The following is a 26,307-nucleotide window of genomic DNA, read 5'->3' as shown; positions in this document are numbered from 1 at the left end:
TCCAAACAGCATTACTATTTTAACTTGCCTTGAAATTCCTAAAGTTAAACCTTTTCAAATCTCACCTAGTGATTCAAAGTGAAGTACACACAATTTTTCAACCACTGCTTAACCCATGCCATTAAGGGCACACACTAGCTAGAAGATACGTAGTAAAATTTAATAATCTTGAGTTAAACAGAGCCTGATATACTTACATTTAGAAAGTTAAGACTCTCTGGTATGCCTACATTAAGAAAGTTCTTATAAATTATTCCTATTTATAATTGTATCAAAACAAATACAGGATACTGCCTGGGGAGGAGGAGGGGGAGGGGGGAAGAAAACCTAATACAAAGACAACAAAAACAAGTAAAACTCCAAAAAAAAAAGGAAGGGAAACTCCTTGGGCTTCAAGCTCTGGGACCTGACAGCCAGGCTCTTGTTCTAAGTCCCTGGATAGTATTAAGACTTTGAAACAAAATAGTTAAAAGTCAATTCCTTAAAATGTTCTATGTCGATTATATCTCAAAACAAAACAAAAAAAACCCAAAAGCCAATTCCTTCTTTATTTTTTGTTACATATGTCAGTTCAAAATGATGTTTATCTCCTTCGAAATGTTATAAATCCTATATAAAAGATGAATAAATCCCATATAAAGAATGAAACTGCTAGCTTTACTAGAGATTTGCATGCTCAAGTTTTGCTTTAATGACCTAAATCAAATGAAAACTTCTCAGGTTTATGTAAAGCAGTACTAAAATACTATTATTTTTAAAAAGCAGGCTTGGTAAATAAATGTTTAGAGTATCTCTGAGTCCCTTAAATAATGTAAGAGGGAAACACTAGGCAAATACCTTTTTATCCTTGAGTAAACTGGTGTTCTATACCAGCATAATCTGCTTCATATGCTAACTGGACACCTTCACTCCCAAGCACAACCCAAAAGAAAAGTGTACTTACCTGAGTTTACTGAAGAATTATAAAGACTACTGATTAAAAAAGAAAATCCCTTTAAAAACTTTTACTATCATGGATATATTAAATATAAAGAGCAGCTGTTTCTCAGTCAGAGACAAACTGGTATCTAATTATAAGGTAATAAAAAAATACTACGCTGCCCACAGTGTAGCCCATTTAAAACAGGCTTCACTAAAACTATACCCTCATGTGAAATCAGATCCTTAGTAGTCTTGAAGGCTACACTACCAACCTTTAGTTAGAAGGGACCCCTGTAACGAAAGCAATTCTTAGTACACACATACACATCTCATCTCAACTTAAAGAACAAAAAAAGTTATATTACATAAGATGTGGAGAAAAATATTTACTCAACAGCTTAAAAATTAGTGTAAGAGCTAGAATGAGTAATGGAAATCCAGTTCTTGCAACAGATAGTATCTATTTGTGGCAGCCAAAGATTACTGTGAAGTGAGTTTATCCAGGTTTAGGGTAAAAAGAAATATGGTGTAAACTACTTGTTACTACAGTTTTCACAAAAGAGGGCAAGATTTAACGAGCAATTTAAATGCTAAGAATTTACCAATCATTTTTTAACTTTTCTTAAATTTAGTTGTATTTTGATAAGCAATCTCTAAGAGTTCACCTCTAAAAGGTTTGATGCAAAAAACACAGAAAATGTTCAAAGGGGAAAAAAAACAAACCTAAATATTTTTAAGTTCACCAGGCAATGTTAGGATTTATCAAAAATCTGTGTTCAAGAACAAATGTGGCAAATGACTTTAAAAAAAAGAACAACCCCATATCTAGGGACTATTAAACAAAGCCTAAGCAATACATACAATTACAATAAATTGAAGATTATGGTATAACTTTGGATGTTGTTAGACACTAAGCCTAGCTTCTCAAAAAATAACAAGTGCTTGCTTTCCCTAGACACGGGAAGGTGCACTACTGCACGCAGCAAAGATACCCCAGGAGAACTGGGCATGTTGAGTTGGAGAGTGAGAGTTAAATCACGTCATTCAAATCCCCTGAATTCTAATTCCATCAATTCAAATATAAGCAAAACCTTTTTCCAGTTATATCACATGCATACATAGTTGAATATAGGCACAGAAACTTGTCATTTTTATTTGGGTAACAAGAGTCTCTAAATTATGTTGAAAAATAAATCCTAATTATTACTACTCCTGTAAAAAAAGTTTAGCACATTTTTCACAAATGATTTATGCAGAAGAGAAAAAAATACACATAATTTTATAATATCTTAAACTTTTTTATTCCCTACCAGAGACATTAATTTTGTCTTTCATTTTCTTTCAGTTTTCTACATTTTCAGGTTGCACCTGTATTTAATACTGCTTTAATCTGCTAAAGACATTAACTGATTGCTCTCCTATATCTAAGGATTATATAGTTTTAGTATAAATATATATCACATATTTTCGTAAAATTTTGACAAAACCAAATAAGCCTGCCTTGTTTTTAAGTCCATGCTCCTTCCACTGTTTATAAAATCTGATTTAATGATCAAAAATTCTTGGTTGTCATTCTTCAGTTACAACAGTCTTCCTTCTGAACTACCACTCACTTCTTTTTACAAAATAACAAGCAATAGAAAAACCAAACGAATTATCTTAATCTTAGTTCTTCCTTTCGACTCTATAAAATAATGTGAACTTTGTTTTCTTAAATGAAATGAATACATCCAAAACTCAATACATTCAAATGAGCTGCGTCTCCTTTAAGGTAGTCACCTTGGAAGGCCACAGTTCATTCTCCTAACTATGCTACCACTGCTCAAAATACCTTTAAAACTCTTTTGCAATCGCCTTCAAAGACAGTTGCATACTTCCTACTATTACCTCATAGATTGATTTAATTTTTGGAAACAGTCAAAAGACATTTGGTGCCCAAAAATGGTAACTATAAAACAATCAAGTTGGGTAATACTTTTTTTTTTTTTTAACAATATGCAATCATAAAGTTAATAGTGTGTATGACTTAAATTAGCTCTGAATGCAATTGTAAAAGAGCAAAACCCAAAAGGTTTTGAGCAACGGTAGATTGCTGGAATTAGGAAACAACTTTCCAGCATGATCACGATGCAGGGTAACATTCATTTAGCTGTCTATATTCTGGCGTATTTGTTTAAAGTGAACATTCTGAGAGTTAGAATCGTTTAAAAAGGAGTATCATTCTTAAAAAAAAAAAAAGGATTTTATTCCTTTAAAGTATCACTTTCAAAGTTAAGTACTATGCAAATGTTTTGTTAGAAACTAATTCTCCTTAAAAACTTGAAAGCAAGTAACTGACTTATTTGCTCCCAGGTTTTTTAACATTAACTGAAGAAAAATAATTTGACATTTCTAAGGTACTAAAAAACAAAACAAAACCCCACATGTAATAAAAACGCATCAAGAACCAAACTACAATTTCTGAGCTGCACTGTTTATTTTGCTGCTTGAAACCTAAGTGACAGTATGCCACTATAATTATGGGGTTTCATCTAAACCTTTACTACACTGCAGGTACAGAAATATACGGACACATTTTTGGAGAACTGACATTTTGCAAAATGCAGCAAACATTTTAATTTATACATGAGAAAAGGAAGTGTTCAAAAGGGTATGCATTTCAAGTTATTGCAGGTTATTTGTGAGAGAATTTCTGCAGGTAAAACATGTTTAAATTTAACCAACAGTAGCGTGTCAGTGTATTTAAAATCATGACAAAAATCTTCTCTCTGGTCATGTTGCCCATGACAAATTACTATGATGTTGTATGTTTTAGGGCAAGATGTCAATACAGCATAAATCCCACGGCATTTTGGTTTTCTTCTGGAGATTAAAGCTGTTTTTCTTGGGATAAATGCAGCAGCAAAACACAAACCAGTTGATCAAAAAAAGCACTTCTGCCATAACTCCAATAATTTTCGGGACACATCAACCGACAGTAGTTTTGCCATTCCCAGTTCTTTTAAGGGTTACATCTCTGCACTTAAGTATGTCTGTAAAAGCTTGTTCTCTGTTAAGCCAGTTTACTGACTACAGCCTGGTTGAGAGAATTTAGTTGGTTGGTCCATTTATCTAGTGCAGTATATCGGGCACCACCCCTCTTCTGATGATCCAATTCAAGGAGTTGGTTGACTTGATCAATTCGGCCATGAATAGTGCTGGAAATAAATAAAAGAAGACATGTCTACAAACCATTTTCACTAAACGTATCTTCTGGACTTCATACAATAGTCACAATATCAATAAATACAAAAGAAAAAAGCTGCTGCCTACACTGAATGGTTGAGTTCAGCATTAATTTAACATTCACTACCTTATTCAAACTTCAGACAGAAACCAGATTTCAGCTACCTTTCACCAATTTCATTGAAAGAACCAACAGGCATATACTTACCCAATTAATCAAGAGCAAATGTAATATCTGAAGCTTTAAATAACATACTGCATTTAAGAAAGATACAATTTCCAAACTATTATATATCATACCTTAAACTTTAAAAACAAAATAATACTATCCATTAAATAATTCTCTAGCTGTATATGGGTCATATACTGAAAGAGAAACCTTTTGAAAAGTCTTTTAGAACTTTTTCAAAGATCATGTGCTTAACATGATCATTCATTTATAAAAAGCCATCACACACATATATCTCTTTTAATAGAAAACCACAGCCAGAGAGTTTTATGAAAAATCAAGAATTCAACTGTTACCTTTGCCATCATTATTCAAACTTTATGTCCTAAACATGTTGTGGTACAAAATAGTCAAGTACTTACTTATCCAATATGCACTGCACCAGCAAGCTCTCCACATCAGCTACATCTATGTTTAACTCCTAAGACAAGAGACTCATTATAATTCCACCAATTAACTTTTTGAAAGACTTTATGATTTTATATAATTATTCTTAAATATTTTAAATTCATTTCTACCACTTAAAAAAGAAAATTTAAAGCAAATTTCATTATCTGTTCAAAATACTTCCGAGAACACAGGTCTGACAAAATCCAACTTGTTAACTTTAAAAGTATACCCCTGCTATAATTTTATTGTGGTTGGGCTTAGCCATACATTCATTATATATTTTAGCCACTTTCTCTCCTACAATTTTCTCTGAGGCTGAAGGAATCTTTAAAATGAAATATAATGATTCCTTATTTCTCTTTTCTTTTAACTCAATTTATGCCAGGAAAACAGAAAAATTCACACTAAAAGGAAAAACCTTAAGTTATGCTGTATTTTAAAAATGTAGTATTACAAAATGTTAACAAGAATCACTCTTTTAAATAGAAGATAGGTATACTGCATTTATAACTACAAATTATAAATATTAAAATCAATGAATAAAAGTACCTTAGAAATAAAAGGAATATGTATTCTTGTGTAAGGCTTAATTAATTTTATAAGCACTTGTGTTCTGATGTTTCGCAAAAGCTCTGAAAGAAAAAGGTTAAAATAACACATTTGTATTTACTAGTTTGTATAGCTTTATGAATCACTATGTACTTCTAAATTATATTAATTAACTGTATCATTTATCTTCTCAAAATACATCTTTCTTCCTAACAAGAACATAAGGTATTTGTATCTAAAAACATCTGGGTTCAACAGATGCATAGTATGATTAAAGGCTGTCTTTCACATAATTTTTTCTTGTTCCCACCTCCCTGATTTTGCTCACGTTGTGATACTACTTAAAATATCCTCTTGCCTTCTCAATAATACTTCACTGCTCATCATTTCCTCTACAGTTTCCTCTTTCAAGAAGCTCTAATTTGTACACGCCAAGTTCCTTATTTTATGCTCTTTCAAAACCTAGAGTAGTACATTTTATATAATGATTTTACAATTGTCCCTAGTTCTTCATGTAAGTGTCCTTTAAAAAAAATAGATAGAAGTTCATGCACAAGACTTCTGTGTCCACAAAATATAGTATCATTCTAAGTTCAAATAAGAACTTTAAAAATATCTGCTGAATGAAAGAGAAAGGAAGGTAAGGAACAAAAGAACATTACTTCTAATCTTTGGATTTTCTTAATGCATCTGGAATTCAAGTATTTGAATAAGTTGTCCCAAATGGTTATTAAAAACCCTCAAATAGCTCCATAACAGGTAGAACACTGGAGGTATAAGCGGTTCCAGAACAAAGAGACGCCTTTTATCTTTGTTAATCAGAACTTATTAAAAATCTCATATGTTTGTTGGTACAGTGTTAGCCTACCTTTTCAAAGTAAGTGCATCTCAGCATTATCAATAGCAGGCTGTTTTCAAAACTTTTGTTGTCAAAAATAAATCCTAAAAATTAACTTTGAACTTCAACATCAGTAATAAACATGCAATAATATCTAAATTAGAATAAGAAGGTAAAAGGGACAGCCACCTTAAATGAAATGGACATCATATAAGAAATTGATTACATTAATAAATGAAATTGGCTAGTGATTTCTTTAAAACAGCTTTATAATTTTAAGGAATATTCCATTCCATGACAGCATTTAGAAACATTTCTATATTTTGCAATAAACAGAAGAAAAACAGCTTAATTCCATGTAGCTCCATTAAGAAGTACTGTTTGACAGTGACAAAGAAAGTAACAATTTCAGCAGAAAGAATATACCTTCAATGTGTTCCCTTATGAAAGGATCATCCATGATGTTGCTGTGATTTGTTTTTAGAATCTTTTCAAATTCAGTGATGTCATTATTCTGATAGGCACTAAGAGAAAAAGAAAAGCATAAATTTTGTCAAACATGAAGAAGTCATATATTAAATCAGATAAACCAAAGAGCCTATTTCTCAATTTTTATATGCAAAAATCTAAATTATATTATAGTTTCTGTCATGGAAATTGGAATTAAACACACACGTATCCTTCTGAAAATAAAATGAATTTCCTTTTTAATGCTTTTGGTTTTATAAAGGAAAGATAAATTATATCTTCTGGGGTTATAATATTATATTTATACATAGCTAATTAAAATCTTCTCTAAATCTTGGTATTAAGAATTGACAACAGTTTAATAACTGTTTAATGCTTGATGCTTTTAACTTAAATTGTGTGTTTAATCCCTAAGAAACCAGGTTTCATGCATACTACTGTATGGAGGAGTTTGGATATAAGACAGTATATCCTCCCTGAAGGTTATTCAGAAATGCAGCTTCCTAATTTTTATCTTCTAGAAAGGTACCAGCAACTGCCAAAACTTCTTAAAGGGAACATTTGATTCTCAATTCTCTCTAGCCTTAGAATTCCACTGAGTTATACAGCAGAAACATTGGTGGCAGATAATTAGTGCCAAATGGGATACACACACAAAGTAGAGAGTGATGGACACTGCTGCAGAAGGCCAAAGGCTGATTTACATTCATGATTCTCTGAGATGTCTACTATCTACTCTCGGAGGCACTATGGGGATTGCTAAAGGTGCTGAGAAGGAAGAAGCCAACCTTCTGGATATGGCACCACTGTCTGCTTTATATGTAAGACATATCATCAGCCATTCTGCACGCCCTCTGCTGTGCTTCCATCTGTTGGGTCGCAATGTAACTTCATGTTAGGGACAGGTGATTCAAGTGCTTCAACAGGAATTATTTTCCTCTAGTCTGCTGGCAACTGACTAGGAAGATAAAATTAGGAAGCATTACTTTTCTTACCTACCCCAAATATATTATTGTAATATATAATACTATAGGAGGATATATTCAAATAGTGAAAACACTTGCACACACATATATTTTAACCAAAAGACATTTTTCCACTATTTAAGTGGCTTAAAAAAAAAAATCTTACACAAAATGTGGGACACCACAGGCCACTTCTTTCAAAATTTATCATTAAAATAAGTTTTAGAGTTCCAATACAGAGGCTTCACTAGAGTAAATTGTAAGACAAAATAAATATACAAATATAGCCATTACTTTTTAAAGGTCTGATAAATCAGTACTTTAATCCATTTAATGCATTTAACCAATTTAATTTGAACAAAATATTAATGTCTAGGGCAAAACTTTCCCTTAATATTTCTTTAAGCGTTTTAAAAGTTAAACTGTTGCTTAGCAATATAACTTAATAAACATTTTTTTAAAGTATTATGTAGCTAACCTCTAAACGAATAATCTCTTAATGTGGCCAAATGTAGGTAGAATAAACTATTTGAAATAAAGATGGAGAAGCCTCCTTTCATAACTAAAATCAACTTAATTCAACAAATATATATTAAGATAAACTAAAGAAGTAAACAATAAAAAAGAAACTGATTTTTTAATGTTGCAGTTTAGGTTTTTTCTTTTTTTTTTGCGGTACGCGGGCCTCTCACTGTTGTGGCCTCTCCCATTGCGGAGCACAGGCTCTGGACACGCAGGCTCAGTGGCCATGGCTCACGGGCCCAGCCGCTCTGCGGCATGTGGGATCTTCCCGGACCGGGGCACGAACCCGTGTCCCCTGCATCAGCAGGTGGACTCTCAACCACTGCGCCACCAGGGAAGCCCAGTTTAGGTTTTTTATCCCCTAACCATTCGTAGTCCCCTTAAAATAAAATCTTTATTTTTTACAGCTAAAATTAAGGTTTCAAACAAACAAAAAGCCTAGTAACTTGTAAAAGTCATAGCCAAATAAAAACAAAGTAAATGAGGACATTTTACATAGAAGCTTAAACAGTATTATGAAATAAGCTATTCTCTCCAAGTATATAAAATTTATATGTAGGTGACTCATAATTTATAGTCTAACAGTACTTTTTTAAATTAAAAAAAAGACTATTAAGACAATGTCTGGTCATCTAAATTACCTACATGTATCTGAAAACAAACAAAAAAACCCAACCTTGCCCCATGTCCCTAACTACATTCTTCCTGTCTTGGTACTCAGCCGTACAATCTAAACAATGGACTTGAAACCTAGTAAGTTCCTCAGTTTTCTATAAAGAAAGCCCATTAACGCCTAGGCTCCATCTATTCCTGGCTCAGAGGAAAATTTTTCTTGCTCATTGATTTCTTTTACAAAAACAGGTCTTTTCTAGGCTCTTTGCTTGGTTTCATTTTCTTTAATTTTGTTTAATATTAATTGATTATGGCAGGTTTTTTAGTCATTAGCTATAATTAGTCATACCTTTCTCCACAAAAGGCAACAATAAATCCTTAGATTTCTTAACAGTATGACACCTCTGCTGCACCTTATGTCAGAAACTTAGCTGAGGCAAATTTATTTAAAGTGATTTTTAATCTTGTCAATTAAGAAAATATACAAGTAAAGAAACTGTCTTACTGAAAACTCTTGACTAATGTAGACCAATTCATAATTTCATTTTGGATTAAGGCAGGTAGAAACTGTAACATTGTGAAATTGTTTTAAAACCTCTACAGCTTTCTACTGAAAAACAGTGTGTGCACACACTCATACAGGTAATGAATACTTATAAAATCTCGTGACTAACAGAAACAGTAAAATAAATGACTTCAAAAATTTCATCAACTTTGGTATACTTCAAGCCAAAATACAAGAGAGCAAACATTGAGTATTAACTGAATTCTGAAAAGTTCTCTCCTCTCTCCTATTTATTCACTGCTTTAAGGTAATTTACCTTAACTGAAATATTAAAGCTTACCTTACTAAATTCGTCATTGCTAGAATTTCTGGATCATTTTTGTAAGGTTTGGCCTAAACAGTTAAAAAAAAGAAGAAGAATTAACTGTGTATGTACAAAGAAAGAATACATTTATTTTCACAAGAGATAGCTGATAGAAATGAAGAATTAGAGCACAAACATACCTCCTGTGAGTCAAATGGATTTATTCCCGATTTCATTAGCATATTTGCTAAGACCAAATATTTTAAGCAAGTGGTTCGTCTTGGACTTCCCGATTCATCGTAATTCTTGAAGGCTTCAAAAAAATCAGTGTGTGCCTTTTCAAATTCACCTTCTCTCAAGTGCATTTTACCACCACATTCTGTAAAGAATAAAACAGGAGAAAAGAGGACATTTTCAGTTCTGTAATAACAAGATTGAACACTTTATAAATATCAAATGAAAACTATTTCAGTGCTTCCAGTCTTTTAATTCTATATCTTGAAGACTACTAGCTCCTGCAGTGTGTAAAGGGCACATACTTTAATTCTTAAAAGCAAGCTCTTCATTAAACATCAGCCAAACAAGCATTTGCAAATCTTTACTCTCAGTTGAAGTAGAAAGTAATTTTATCAAAACTACAATGAGCTACCACCTCACACCAATCAGAATGGCCATCATTAAAAAGTCTACAAATAGCAAATGCTGTAGAGGGTGTGGAGGAAAGGGAAGAACCCTCCTACACTGTTGGTGGGAATGTTAAATTGGTGCAGTCACTATGGAAAACAGTATGGAGGTTCCTCAGAAAACTAAAAACAGAATTACCATATGATCCAGCATTCCCACTCCTGGGCATATATCCAGAGAAACTTACAATTCAAAAAGATACATGTATCCCTATGTTCACAGAGTTCACAGTAGCCAAGACATGGAAACAACTTAAATGTTCATCGACAGATGAATGGATAAAGAAGATGTGGTACATATACACAATGCAATACAACCTGGCCATAAAAAAGAACTAAATAATGCCATTTGCAGCAACATGGATGCAACTAGAGATTATCATACTAAGTGAAGTAAGTCAGAAAGAGAAAGACAAATCCCATATGATATCACTCATATAAAATAAAGCCACAAATGAACATATCTACAGAACAGAAACAGACTCACAGACATAGAGAACAGACTTGTGGTTGCCAAGGGGGAGGAGGGAAGGAGGAGTGGACTGGAAGTTTGGGGTTAATAGAAAACTATTACATATAGAATGGATAAATAACAAGGTTCTATTGTACAGCACAGCACACTATATTCAATATCCTGTGATAAATCATAATGGAAAAGAATATAAAAAAGAATGTATATATATGTATAACTGAGTCACTTTGCTGTATAGCAGAAATTAACACATTGTAAATTAACTATACTTCAATAAAAAATAAATAAATCATTACAATTCAACAATAGAACTTCTGATGGTGAATTTTTTATTAATAATATCTTTACTGATGTAAATTTTACAAAGACAAAGATTCATCCTAATTCCCTTCTAAGACTAGATCATTTCTTTGACTTCACTACTTTGCCTTTTATTTTCACTAAAACAACCTTCAGAGTCATTCAATCATATGTAAGGACACCTTGATATCTTCCCATGACAACTGCCCACCCTTTCCAAACCAAACTTGCCTCTGATGACTCCCATGATCAGTGGATGAGGGATGGCAGACTTGATGTGAAGTGACTGTTCATAGAGTGCTTTAAGTTTTTTGTTATTTTTCTGTGCCGTGTACATTTGAATTTCCAAAGCATATATTTCTAATAACTGTGTGCCTTTTTTCAGGTCATCTTCTCCATCATCAGTCTAGGAAAGCAAACAATGAACATTTAGTCAAGACAGAATTCAGAGTCAACCTAGTGATTTTTACTTGAGTTACCCTGAGAACCTTACACTTACAATACTAATTCTGTGGGAAAATGCATTACAAATTTCAATTGGGACCTAGATTACTAAGAACATGACCTTCAATGGCCAAAAAGGAAATCATTTTCTAGTCATTTTTGTATTTTCTAGTCATTCAATAGGAAAAAAGTGGCCAGAGATATTTTTTTATGTATAAAAGTTGCAATGTTTTGTTTTATCTAGGAGATTATGAATGGTCTTCTCCAAATCTTCACAACTACTTTAGATCCACTGATTCAATCAAAAGCACTTCTCAAGTGCCCTCCTAGTTCCAGGTACTGGGACTACCTTGGGGAAATACAAATTTAAATAAGCCAATGTCCCTGATCTCAAAAAGTTCATAATCTAGAAGACCAATCTGTCAACAGATAAATTATAATATAAATGATAATAACTCTAGTTAAGTATGAACCAAGTGCCAAGAATGGAAGAGAAAGGACTAATTCTCTTGGGGGATGTCAAGGGAATAACAAAGGTGGGGAGATTTGAGTTCGACTTTGAAAGATGACCAAGAGCCCACAAAACACAGGCCATGAAAAACAGAATATGGTCAACAGTCAGATAATCATAACATCAAGCACTGACATAGACAAAGCCAAAATTTATTATTTATTTGGTCTTCCAACTTAAAACTTCCCTTTATTTGTTTTTCACTAACGAGTCACAACCAGACTAAAAAATATGATATGTAAGACAATCTGTACGTTCAGATTATTATGCATCTCTCTATGCTTTAATGTTATTTACAATCCAGATGGCATTTTCCTTATGTTCTGAAATAAACCAAACAAAAACTTCTCCAGAGGGCTTTTTCATATTCCTTATGTATATATTTGTAAGACTTTTTAAAATTAGAAATGCCTTCTCAACCATTTTCATTTCATGTGGAAGCGAACACACAGCTGGTTATGTATCAGATTCCCTTAAGAATGTATAGATAAGAAACAATCCATAAATGACTGATCTGCCTTATAAACCAAACCTATTATGAAATATAAAACATTTTCCTGTTTTTAAAAACTAAAAAAACGTAAAATTATTAAATGAAAATATCTGCAGATGATTTAGAACACTTTTCTGATTAACTTTTTACCCATTCACAGAAATAACATATATAATTAAAATAAGAGTACACGGCACTGAAAGAGCATAAAAATATTTAGAACAGTATTTCTACATAATATTTAAACTAATATCAAGTAACTTATTGATCAAGACAAAAAAGGAAATACAAAATTACAGCTCACATTTAGAAAGTTATACAGGTGTACTGTCCAGACCACATGGTTATCCAAATTTAAATTAAATTAAAAACTCAGTACCTTCATCTCACTAGTCAAGTTTCAAGTGCTTGATGACATGTATCTGATGCTACCATATTGGAGAGCACAGATACAGAATGTTTCTAACATCACATGAAGTTCTATGGGACAGTGGTGTTACAGAGGATTCATACATGAAAACTAGAATATAAAATATCTTTATGATGTCTATAATATCCTTTCCAATTTTCATAGGGTACATAATTAAATATGAAAGGCTTATTCTTAGTATTAATGACTGGTCAGTTCATTTATTGATACCTATGTCTCATTCTACAAAGATAAGGATTGAAATTAGGACTAGGAGGAAGAAATGTAATTCTCAGAAAAAATTCCCTTTCTGGTAACTTATTTTCCAAATTTTATTTTTGCAATGATGCTTGAACAAAACATCCCTAAACAATGTTTCAAATACAATTTTTTCTTATGCTTTTTTATTATGAAGAAATATTAAGAAAAAATAAAAGAATGCTACCTGGCAGGACTGATGTAACTGGCGTAAAATTTTTTGAAGCTTTCCATATTCCTCTCGTTCTAAATATAATTTCCCCAGCTGTAAAAAAATAAACTTATTAAAAGATTTCAACAGAAGGTGCATCTTTATAGTTTATCAAGGATACCCACCCACTCTTCAAAAGAAAAAAATGTAATTATAATTGTTACCTTTGTATTTGTCTTAAACCACAGTCTGTCATTCTTAGCATCTTTCAAAGCTTCCAGTGTTGTTTCATAGAATTCCTGCAGTAAATCCATCTGACATAAAAAATCAGAATTCTATAATTGTAAACAGCAAATTTGTACCTGTTAATAAAGTTAATTTGAGCAAACTAAAAGTGCATCTTTGAACTTTAATATACATAAGATACACTATCTGTATCTTATTGAATGTCTGTGACAGTCCACAAAATTAACAAAACTTTAGCAAAGTACAGACCAAATTTACAAAAAGTGCCAAGATGTGTTTTTATGCGTTAAAGAAAATAAAACCCAGAAAATGTCTAATGCTCTAGTAGTACAGGTTTGTCCTTTTCAATCTAGTAACTTGTTCTATATTAGCAAAGTAAATGACATGCACATAGAACTAGTTGTGCTGTTTATTATTAATAGTGTATATCTTATGCACTCAACTCTTATTTGGTGCCTACTATATGGCAAACACTACGTTGTTAAAGAAACAAAGAATAAGCCTCTTCCCTCAAAAATTCTTCTATAAATGTCACTAATCAATTAACTGGACTACAAGCTTTTAAGTTACTGGTAAACTGTTGGAGTTGAGTGGAGGGAAAAGTCTAGCACAATTTTAGCCGAGTCTAACACCATCAGTTCATAAGTCTGACTTTTTTAATGGAAATTGCTGTTTGTTTTGCATTATGATAAGCTCCTCTGTCCCCCTCCCCCCGCTTCTGGCTCTACCTTTGTTTGAGTACCTGATTCTCTAGGTCTCTACTTAACAGGATCAAGAGGTAAGAGGGCCATGAGAACAGGAAAGCTTGATACTTTCAGAAAACGTTGCCTATTTATTCACGACTGCCGATGGCACAGTAAGTCAAGTGTTGCCCAACCAATATCTATACTTACTTTCAAAAAGACAAAAAGCTTACATATAATAGCATGAAGCAACACACAATCTTAAAGTTTTAAATTACTTAATCCCCCCAATATCTGGCATACCATTTATGAATAATGTACAAAAAAATGTTTTGATAACACTTGTTTGTAAAAACTCAGAAAATATTTTTCCACTTAAGAAAAGCCCCCTGATATTTAAGAACTCTAGAATTAGTGCCATTAAGTGTTAATGTTCTGAACATAAGTTTATCTTCCTCTATTTCCATTACATATATTTTAGATATAAACAGTAAAAATAGACTGCCTCAAGAAATAAAAACAACATCTAGCAGAAAAGACAGAATGAAAGACGCTGATTCTGAGATGAACATTTTTTGAGTACGAAGAGTTATCAAACATTCTAAGAAATGCTAAGTGATATAGAAAATACTTCTTGTGCTCAAATATCATAGCATAAGAAAGCTAAAACTTAGGACTATGTTGCTTAAAAGAATATAAACAAACAGTCCAATTAAAAATTACCTTAGCAATAAAATAATCATTGCTTTTCTTAATAATCAAAGACTAGAATAATGAAAGCACTATCATTCCCCATATCCACTGTAGTTTCATCATCCATCATCCACCTATTCTTTGTAATAGAACTTATTGAATTGAACACCTAATGAGTAATGCCAATTACTAATCGATATGAGTACAGGTTCTCCTCACAAGGATCTCTATCTAATCAAATCTACACAAACCACCTATGACTCACTGTTAAGTATTAGCAGCTCAGGGTGGCTAGCTGAAGTGCTGATGAAGTTTACTAGAAGGAACTGTGATAGTAACTGTATGGGAGTCTGGTATAAGCCTGCAAAAGTTGTGTGCGGATTGTTAGTACCTGAAGATGATATTTAAAGAGATTAAGCTAGGGTTATAATCTTTTAATATTATAGAATTAGTACTGTAATCAAGAATAAAATACACATTATTTTTAAAGCACACTAAAAATAAAAACGAGCATAACTGCTTAAATAAAACCTCTAGGTCTTAAAAACAAAAAAACAAAGCCCTTAGTATAAATGATAAACATATTAATAAGTACTAATAGGGAAAAACAGAATCTAACCTGCTTAGAAGTGGAGATATAATCAAGAATAGAATTAATGGATTTTTCAGAATAATTTCTTGTGACCGCACTCCGAATATAGGTCAATAGTTGTTTATATCTGTTCATCATTTCTGGAAAATTTGTCTGTGAGGGAAGAAAAATGCATTACTAGGTACATATTTATTTACTAAGATATATACACATGATTAAGATTATAGTACATATTACTAGCTAATTGAAAAATAGTTTTTCAATAATCGAGAACCTATATGACAGAAACATAAACAAAAAATTTAGCTTAAATTTGAAATTACTCGATTACTCAGTAAATGAATCAAATTTTTGAAGTTAGGCTTTGAAAAAGTACCACTTATAGATTTTCCAAATTTCAGATATTGTTCCTCACGGCACAACAAGCACATTTATTTAAATCACAAACACTACTAAAATATTCATAGACCAAAAGATAGAAATAAGTCCTACTTTTCAAATATTCTTCCCTAAAAATTTACGCCTTCATCAGGAAGCTCTCTAACAATAGTTATGTATTTCTTCTCTCCCTATTATTGGCAGGCTTTTATATTAAAATGTGAAGTGAAAGAATCTCTTCAAGCCCAGGTACTCATCCCACTATCAAGAAAAGTCCTCCCAACCCCTAAAAAGGGGAAAAGTCCTCCCACCTAAGGCCCTACTCAATAGCAGATGTAGCTACTGTTGCTATTCCTTGCAGGACTATTTGCATTACTGTGGTTATTCCAGGAAACATGTAAGATCTGAGGAAATAAAGGACTATTAGTGAAATTTCCAGCACTTAAATATTTTGGCAGAGGGTCTATCATCCCTCAGAGCATATCACATAAGTCAGCTTATGAGTCTAACCTTATAACCTGCATCCACAGTCCCCACAATCTCCAAGTGCTGTTAATCCCTCTTTTTATTGGGATTAACAATACACTCTACTTTTAATCACAGAGGTGGAGCAATGGCAGATACAATGCTTTTTTTCTTGAATGACAGAACATGTAAATTTATTAGGGTGAAGAATAAATTAATGACACTGTAATTTTTCTGCTTATGACTATGTTCTGCCCTGGTACATAGCATGAAGGACAAGAAAAGAAAAACATGAGAAGACTCCCTGAAACGTTCTAAGCAAGTGAATTACAAAAAAGAAAACTAGTAGGGGTAGGTGAGAAAAAACAGATAGAACAATGAGAAAAGCTTTAGCAATATACATCAAACTACTTTCGTTTCCAAGTATACCAGCACCACGTGGGGGTAAATAATAGGTAACACCCTCTCAATGAGCCACTAAAACCCAAGTTATAGAACGTATCTCCCAGCAAAATGGAAATCAGAAATATGACTGTCCCAACTTTGAGATTATATCTTGATACTGAAATAGGATTTTAGCAAAAAGTTAGTTTTGACTTCATTTCCTTATGCCACAATAACTTTAAAGCTAATTTTTCAAAAATTATGTTACTGTAATTAAAGATCGAGGGACGATTAGGTTTACTGGTTTTTATTTGCAGTGGTGAATGCACAGAGCAGCTGACAACAAACCTTTCCAACTTTTTACTGCCCAAGAGGACTACACAGAAACATGAGTCCGACTCTGAATCTAACTCAAAAATGAGGCAGCAGGGATGGAAGCTGAAACTACTCTTGTAAACCACAACTTATTCAGAGATGCTACTACAGCATATAAAAGGTAGAGAAGGAAGGTAGGCAAAATAACACAAAATACAAATAATCCTCTCCTTTCACTTGCTTCCCATCTTGGCTCAAGGTAAAATGGTAAAATCAAACCCTACGGGTGGCATACATTTAAACGGGCTCAAAAACTAAACGACTGCTAGTATGTTAAAATAGTAGATTTCTATAGGGTCTCTTGGTATTATTTCAAATCACAGAATCTTAGGAGTTGAACATGGGCCCATAATGTCACCGTAATTGTTCAATCAAAATCTCCATCCCCTGAGACACCTGATGCTTCCATAGCCCTCTAAATTATAAACTATACTGAACGTATTCTGAAGATTATATAAAGCCACCTGGATTTACCAATGGATTATTTGTGGGGTGAGAGACAAAGAGAGGAGCCATGAAGGTTTTGGCCCTAATCAGTTGAAGAGGAACGTTTTGTAATAAAAAGTAGAACCTCAGAACTCCAAAATAAACACTAATAGTTTGTTTAAAAGTCACTCTGTTAAGAGTCTCATGCTCTACTGATTGACCTAGCCTGGCAGCGAAAAGTCATTCTATTAATAATGCAGCTAAATACTGCCCATGTATCGAAAAGATAAGTTTTCTTAAACAGAAAACTTTGTATCCTATGCAGAATTTTTAAAATTTAGTACTACTGTAGTCACAAATGAAAAGTAGGCTAAATATGGAAACATATCAACAGAATTATTTTAGAGAAGTAGATATAATGACATTTTGTTGCCATGAGGTTTTTAAGTACAGAATTTCATTAACAGTTTAATTCCTCTCAAAACAAATCTTACCAACTTGAAGTTAATCTTAATCATTTGTTTCAGTGCTTTAAATCCCCATTCTCCTTTTTCACCTTCAAGTTCCAAAACCTAAATAAAGAAGAAACTTCCAGTATAATTTAATACCGTTATTTTCTAATGACACTCAATACCTAAGTTGTAAACTAATTTTACATTATATGCATGAAAAACACTGCCCCAAGAACTCTACTTCTCAATGTCATTTTTAATAGGCTTAAGAAAAGAAACCAGCCTTAAAATGCTTACTTAAGGTAAGTGAGCTTATTTTGAAGTTTCTTCATCAAAAGATTAAATAAGAACTACTTCTTGATTATACAATCCCAGAAGTACTTTTTATTCCTCTGAAAAATCCACTGGTAAGAATAACCCAAAAGTTTATCAATAGTAAAGAAATCACACTATTTAATAATGAAACCACACCTGTGTGATTTGTCACCAAAAGACAAAGGAACAGGATTGCAGGGATAGTAACTATTGACCAGCATGTTGATTCTCTTTCTGCCAGAACCATACTAGCTTTTCAGGACAATGGCCCTGCTCTATAGATAACCTGATTGGAAAAAACAAAAGGATAGCCCTTTTGAAATATTTGCTTTTGTTGCATAATGCAAACTTATTTTACAGGATTATCACTAAGTATCCAAACATATTACTGAGATAAAGAATTTACTTGATTTAAGACATCATTTAGAAAAATATAAGACACAGAATCAGCCAGAAAACATATGAACCTTTTGGAAACTGCTTAATGCTGCTTTTGGGTCGTCTTCTTTTAATGCTTTGGAATTATAGTACTGATTTTCCAAATCCACATTTGGCTCAGAGTTACTATCTTCAGAGTATTCCTGTGTGTTAGAAAGAGATATTAAAATGAAGGAAAAAAAGGAAAGAAACTCACACATTGCTAAAATGTGAATACTGTTAAGAGAAAATCCACACATTTATAAAAAACAAAACAATTTAATTACATAGGTGAAACCCCACTGATGTTTAAACATTAGTTAAATAACAAGGGGAAAACCCCAAATCAAGTGGATAGCAGAGGACAGTAGTCCCTCCTTATCCGTGGTTTTACTTTCTGTGGTTTCAGTTGCTCCATCAGTTGAGGTATAGAAACTGGAAAATTCCAGAAATAAACAATTCATAAGTTTTAAATTGTGAGTCATTCTGAGTAGCACGAAGACATCTCTTGCCATCTCTCTCTGTTCCACCCTGAATGTGAATCATCCCTTTGTCCAGCATATCCCACCTGTCCTGTGAGTCACTTAACATTGGGCTCAGTTATCAGATCCACTATTGTGGTATCACAGTGCTTGTGTTCAAGTTACCCTTACTGTACTTAAAAATGGCCCCAAAGCTCAAAAGTAGTGATGGCAGAAATTCACATATGCCAAAGAGAGGCCCTAAAGTGCTTCTTTTAATTGAAAAGGTGAAAGTTCTCAACTTAAGGAAAAGAAAAAAAATGTATGCTAAGGTTGCTAAGATCCATGGTAAGAACGAATCTTCTATCCATGAAATTGCGACGGAAAAAAGAAATTTGTGCTAGCTTTGCTGTTGCAGAAGTTACGGCCACAGTGTGTGAAAAGTACTTAGTTAAGATGAAAAAGGCATTAAATTTGTGGGTGAAGGACATGAACAGAAAACATGTTCTGACCGATGGTAATGTATTATGCCAGAAAACATTGAGCCTATACAAAGACGTCAGCAAAGGATTCCCTGAAACGAGTGACACCAAGCCATTTGCTGCAAGTAAGGGATGGTTGCATAGTTTCAGGAACAGGTTTGGACTGAAAAATATAAAAATTACTGGAGAGGCTACATCTGCTAATGAAGAAGTCATTGTCACATTTCTGGCAAAGTTGAAGGAGTTAATTAAGGACAGAGACCACATTCGTACAACTTTTATTACAGTATATTGTTATAATTGTTCTATTTTATTATTCTTGTTAATCTATTACTGTGCCTAATTTATAAATTAAACTATATTACAGGTATGTATGTATAGGAAGAAACATAGCATATATATGGTTTAGTACTGTCCTTGGTTTCAGGCAAACACCGGGGGTCTTGAACTACTGTAGAATCATTTCTTTCCTTCAGGTCAAAACTATGATTTCCACAGAATCAACACAAAGCAAATTGTAAAGAAATATTGGTTATGATCTTCAGTTCTGTAGTGGTTAACCTTTTGTTGATAATGGAACCTGAGAAAAATCAATGTGAATACTAATTATTATGTAAATGTTACCTACTCACCTTTAACTCCATAATCTAACTTTTGCTACTCCCTAAGTCTAAATTTCATTATTCTAACATGGCCTGACTAACGAGGATGGTAATCTATATATAGCAAGTACTCTGTTACTAAATATAACTATATAAGAATATTTGCTTTATGTGCATTCCACATTACTCAACAGCTGTTTAGTTATATTAACACACTTTAGTCTTGTAACAAATCAAAATAAATAAAACAAAATTTATTTATATAGTTTTATGTGACTTTTCATCACATAAATTCAGTTCCTAGTTATGGAACAATAAAGCACCAAGAAAAATTGGAGTAACACTATTTTGTGGAGCAGTATAAACAAGAGTTTAAAATAGTTCCAGGATATGATATTCAATTTAATGATGAGGATTATAAAATATACATAAATTAGTGTAGTAAAAACTATTATTTTAGGAAGAGGGAAGATTATTTCTTTCAGCTACGAGTCATTACAAAGGGCAAGTTTATGCCAAATTCAGAATTGTGCCTGAAAGTAAACAGAAAAAGACAAGAACAGCTATTTCTAAATCCAAGTACAGGTAAACTTTTTTGCAGATACTTATGAGAAATTTTGTATTGTCTCATAAAGGCACATGAAAGAAAAAATGCACATGAGTGTAGTGTTAGAAAGCTCAAAAATATGTAAACACAAGACGAATTTTTCCTATGACCAGTAGATGGAGGGAGGTGTTTGATCTTAGTATAGAATCAGTTTTAGCTGACCACAATGGCTTTGTAATGTGCGCCCTCTGGAGGATAATTATTTCCTTGTATAAAGATACTTCCTGTGAAGCACTGGCACTCTGTCTCACAAATGTAAGTATCAGGAATTCAGTTATGCTCAACATATGAAAATCCTCTGGAACACTTCTCTTACAGTTGGGATCAAATTCTGAGTAGTGCGTAAAGTTCATAATCACTCATTCACTTCCTAACCCTGTAATTTAGGTTTGACTACAGTAAAACTGATTAAACTAAAAAAGCAATTAATAAATAATGAACATGCCAGTGTATACACCAAATCATGTTATGAGAGTAATGGCTTCTGAGCCAGGTTGTGAAAGATAAATGGGAGTTTGCATGCTGGACAAAACAAGAAAGGGGAAAAGAGAAAAGCAGACATGAAACTGTAACGGGAGATAGCTAAACAACTAAAAGCAATCATACTGCTGGAACATAAAAAGTCCTTACTGATTCTACCTTGAACATGAATCCCAAGTCCATCCACTCCCCCCTGCCCCGCCACCACCCTAGTCTACCACGCCACTTTCATCTCTCCACAACTATAACCTTCTCATTCTCTTTTTTTTTTTTTTTTTTTTTTGCTGTACGCGGGCCTCTCACTGTTGTGGCCTCTCCCGTTGCGGAGCGCAGGCTCCGGACGCGCAGGCTCAGCGGCCATGGCTCACGGGCCTAGCCGCTCCGCGGCATGTGGGATCTTCCCGGGCCAGGGCACGAACCCGTGTCCCCTACATCGGCAGGCGGACTCTCAACCACTGCGCCACCACGGAAGCCCCCCATTCTCCTTTTTAACTTTCAAATTCCAGTCTTCTTAGGGTAAGCAGCCAGAATAATCTTCATTTTTGAGGAGAGGAATGAGATAATTTACATTTTATGGTTTCCCATTGCTCTTAAAATCAAGTTCAAAAATCACCAAAATGTGACTCGATTATGCACCCAACCATATCTCCTGTCAAGCTCTCCCTCATTCACTTTGCTGCAGCCACCCTGGCCTTACCTCACAAGTTGCCAAACTTGTTCTCACCTTTACATGACATTCCTTTTTCTTTCTACTTCTCTTCATCCCATTAACCACTGCATGTCATTACAGCTTAAGCATCACCTCCTCAGGGAAGACTTGGAGTAAAGAATCATAGCTATAAAACCTACTCTCATCTTTGGAAATCAGTTCTTCTCAGTTATTCTCTAGTAACTGTTCAATAATATATGGGAATAGCTAGAACCAGAAAATGACCTTTATGCAACCCAAAACTTCAGAATGCACCCCTGAACTTGGAAGCAAAATATCTTTGATTTACATCTATCACCAAGTCTAAGAATCTGGACTCCTACTCAAAGCCCATTTATTTTTGGTTTCTTAACCCATAATGGATTAGGAAAAAAAAACTGACCAGTAGAAGCTGAGAGGCACACATGAATAGGACATGGAATTGCCAGAAGGTTAAATTCAATTACTGGAAATTACTGAACTGATTATAACATTGTTGAAGGCAGGAACCTTTACATTTCCTACCATGTCTGAATGTCTCTTGTAGTACAAGACTGACTACCTCCAACCTCTGGGAACTGACTGGCTCCAGCTAATGATATTTCTAACTTCTACATAACTCCCCCAAATCACTACAATTGAGATAAGACTTAATCCAGCCCTCAGCATTTTGTGAATATGTTATTTTGGTTTTTCATATTGCATGGGTTAAGAAGTGAAATGTATATTTTTTGCATAATTGCAATTCAATTCTTAAGTGTTACTGCTGAAATGTATAAATACATGAGAATTGGCACAGCTGATACATTACTGATTGGTTTCTTATAATTAGGCAGTCCCGTGTTACGATCTGCAACACCATGTTGCAGCCTCCATGACATCACTAACCTGTCATTTGCAGCTCAGTGAATCACACCATCAATACAAACTATGCTACAGCAAACTATTCACTTACTACACTGGCATGATTTTTACACTGAAGATATTTTGAGAAGTCTTTAGAATAATTCTTTTGTGTAGAATATCTATTATATATTACTTGTATCTATTATTTATACTCAATGATAATGATCTTTAGTATAAACCAGCAATTAAATGTTGCTCAACAAATGCAAATTAAGTCTTTCCCCTCAAGCTATTCATGGTCTGAGACAGATATGCAAATGAAACACCAATATAACACAATAAAAGCAGTAACAGAGACACATACTAGGTACAGTGGCAGCTCAGAAGAGGAGTAATCAACTACTCTTGAATGAGTTAGAAGAGGGAAAAGTTACCTGAACCAGGTCTAAAAGTAGGAATAGAAGTTCCCAGAGATGAGACAAGGCACCGGAAATAAAACAATTAACCATGCAAAAGCACGGAAGTTTGAAATGGCATTGCATATTTGGAAGAACCATCAATAGTCTGATTGGGCTGAAACACAGGATGTGTGTAGAGCTGATAAGAGCTAAACTGGACAGTAGAACTGTTCAAGTCTAGCAAGGAGTTAAGATCAAATGGAGACGCACTAAAATGTTTTATAGGGAGTTAGACTTGTGTTTTAGGAAGAGCATTCTGGTAGTAATGAAGTAGCCCACTGGATACTCTTACAACACTCTGGCCAAGACATGATGAAGGTCTGATCCAAGTAGTAGAAAAGGGAGAAGAGGAAGGGGATAGAATAAATATATGCGATGTTAAGGATGTAAAATAAAAAGGACACATCATATGTGCACAAGAAAGGGGAAAAGTTATCTCTAAAGACTATTGCTGACTTGGTTACACACAATACCATTAGTCAAAACAGGGAATATAGGAAAAGTATTAAGTAAATATTGCTAATTGAATTCCCTTATGTCAGATGAAGAGGTGATAACTATAATTTATAAAAGCATAAATGAAATGTTTTAAAAAGAGAAATTGAAATTTTAACCTACATATTAAGAATGCTTTAAAAAAAACCAAAGAATTTAAGCAATATATGAAAAACCAAGCAGTTGTACAGTGTTAAAGGGATTTTTAAAAATCCACTGAAGTTCATAATAGTTCCAACCCACTTACATAATAACTCATGTCCTGACATCTTCCCAAAGCAATTACATACCCATCTACACCAACCAAATCTATTCTTTCTTCCCCCCAAATATGCCATGTACTTCAAAATCTCTGCTTTGGCATACACTGGTCTCTCTGCTAGGAATTCTAATCCACCGCCCCTTCCAACAAACTTCCCACTTTTTCCTATGATGTGCCCCACCCCTAACACTCCTGAGAAAGGTATTCATCAAGGCTTACCTTGTGATTCTTTCTCCAACTCTTCTTAGCAAAATAAATTTTCTCCTCAGTCATGCTTCTACATGACATGGCATGTCTCTAAGACGGAGTCTTGTGTGTTTGCTGTTCCCACCTCCCCTCTCCCCTCACCTGCCCCACCAAGAGCTTCTCAAAAGCAAGAACTTACTTTTACTCATCTTGGTATCCCCAGAGCCTGGTATATTACAAAATGCTCAGTAAGTGTTTGCTTAATTGAAATGAAAAGTGGGTGAATGTTCCAAAATAACACAACACACAATAGGTAGGGACAATTTTGACTCTATGTTGGAATGTAGCCACTGCTGAACAGGGTCGGTTTCATAGTTCATGTACTTGTGTCTCTTGCCAATAGAGGTCTTAAGAAACGCGCTCTAGGGAAACAAGACTCACCATTAACAATGCTTCCCAAGCCTTGACCATGTTTAGACAGCTATACTAGATGTTGGGCATCTAGGGCAAAGGGCAAAGTCTCATTATCCTTAAGGATGAGATTTAATCCAAGTACTAGGTAGCCAACTGTGGTTTAGCCATTCATAAAATTAACCAAACTTTTAAAAATTTCATTCAAGGTAATGGATCCTAATTTGTCTATGGTATAAATCAAAACATTCTTTTATCTGTCCTAAACTTTCAGTCTTCAAATTAAATTTTCCAACAAGACATCATTAAAGTCATTAGACTTGGGCTCTAGTTTTGACTCGGCCACTAATTTGTCACGTAAATTTAGGTAAGTCACTTACACTGGATGTTTCAGTTCCTCTCCTGTCAATTATGGGGGTTGATCTCTAATTCTTGCTGAGATCCATGTGTTCATTTTGGGACATGGTACACAAGTACAAATTTATTCTGTTGGGTATTCATACTTTACAGATTTACATTAGGGGTGAAAAAATTTATCTCATTGTTAGCACATAAGAGCTGTCTCTCATTACTTATGGGAGATCTTATAATGACATCCTTGTCATTAGTTATCCTTGTTTGAACCTCTCTAATTTCATTATATAGGATACAACTATGAGGTAATGCAACAGGCCTTTTTGAAAATACACCCAAACTTATATTTCAAACCAATGTTCTTTAAAGTAGTAAATTTAAGAGGTGGTAAATTACTGGTAAATTATTCCAATTATACTGACATGGATTATTAAGTAACACTTCTGAAATTCTTAAGTTAGATGTTTCCGACCTAAAACAGCATCATCCAGTTTGACGGCCCAACTTATTTATCAAACCCGACTCACACAATTTTTGACACCTATAGAATGGATAAAACTTGGCTATAGCTCAAGTTAAAAAAAAAAAAAAAAAGAAGCTGCACACTGTTTACAACAGCAAAAGGAAACAGGCCAAATTCTCATCAATAGAGAACTGGTTAAATGAAGTATGGTACATCCACGCAATGAATGCAGCTATAAAAAGAAATAAGTAATCTCTCTGCATAGTTCTATGGAATAATCTCTAAGATAAAGTAAAAAACCAAGTGTAGAACAATATATATAATATGCTAAATATGCTACATCTTGGTTTAAAAAAGGGGAGTGAGATAAAAATGTGTATTTGGTTACCTATGGGGAGGAATGGGAACTGGGCAAATACGGAACAAAAATGGAAATTTTATTTTAACATTTCACGTTTTTGAACCATGTGCACGTATTACCTATTTTAAAAAGCTAGATGCTTCAGGTTCTGAAGAACTCTAAAAAATTTTGAGCAATGACAAAAATCAGTTTGTCATGCCCCCCCACCCCCCCGCCAAGATCAAAGTAAGATTTCTGTTCAACATTTGTACCCTGTAAACCATCCCCTCTCCCCCCCGGCAATAAAATGCAGGTTCACTGTGAAAGGTTTGCAAGAAATAAACACATTTTAATTTTCCTGACACTTTTCTTATTTTCCAGACATTTTTTCTATATTTTTCCCACCCAGCAAAATGAATTTTAGCCCCACCCAATAAAATCATAATATGGATTACATATTTATAGTGGACATGTGTTCACTATGTGCACAGCAATGG

The 26,307-nt window shown here is 33.7% G+C and overlaps 1 protein-coding gene across 2 annotated transcripts in view; it reads right to left on the bottom strand.

The window, feature by feature from the left end:
• Nucleotides 1–1,287: 1,287 nt before the first annotated feature.
• Nucleotides 1,288–26,307, bottom strand: part of COPS2 (COP9 signalosome subunit 2) — a 29,315-nt gene continuing 4,295 nt past the window's right edge. Inside the window, exons 2-13 of one of the 2 annotated variants that reach the window (XM_029237205.1) lie at nucleotides 18,726–18,839; nucleotides 17,986–18,063; nucleotides 15,491–15,616; nucleotides 13,474–13,584; nucleotides 13,286–13,363; nucleotides 11,215–11,389; nucleotides 9,729–9,907; nucleotides 9,565–9,617; nucleotides 6,579–6,676; nucleotides 5,315–5,397; nucleotides 4,738–4,796; nucleotides 1,288–4,118 (exon numbers count right to left, since the gene is read on the bottom strand). In XM_029237205.1, the coding sequence (XP_029093038.1) occupies nucleotides 3,974–4,118; nucleotides 4,738–4,796; nucleotides 5,315–5,397; nucleotides 6,579–6,676; nucleotides 9,565–9,617; nucleotides 9,729–9,907; nucleotides 11,215–11,389; nucleotides 13,286–13,363; nucleotides 13,474–13,584; nucleotides 15,491–15,616; nucleotides 17,986–18,063; nucleotides 18,726–18,839 (1,299 nt within the window). In that variant the 3' untranslated portion in view covers nucleotides 1,288–3,973. The remainder of the gene's footprint in view (nucleotides 4,119–4,737; nucleotides 4,797–5,314; nucleotides 5,398–6,578; nucleotides 6,677–9,564; nucleotides 9,618–9,728; nucleotides 9,908–11,214; nucleotides 11,390–13,285; nucleotides 13,364–13,473; nucleotides 13,585–15,490; nucleotides 15,617–17,985; nucleotides 18,064–18,725; nucleotides 18,840–26,307) is intronic. The other variant, XM_029237206.1, reaches the window with a different exon arrangement.

Source organism: Monodon monoceros, unplaced genomic scaffold, assembly GCF_005190385.1.
Source record: "Monodon monoceros isolate NGI ecotype Baffin Bay Population unplaced genomic scaffold, NGI_Narwhal_1 Super_Scaffold_21, whole genome shotgun sequence".
In the NCBI taxonomy this organism is placed as follows: Eukaryota; Metazoa; Chordata; class Mammalia; order Artiodactyla; family Monodontidae; genus Monodon; species Monodon monoceros.
This window is presented reverse-complemented; position numbering and strand designations above follow the sequence as displayed.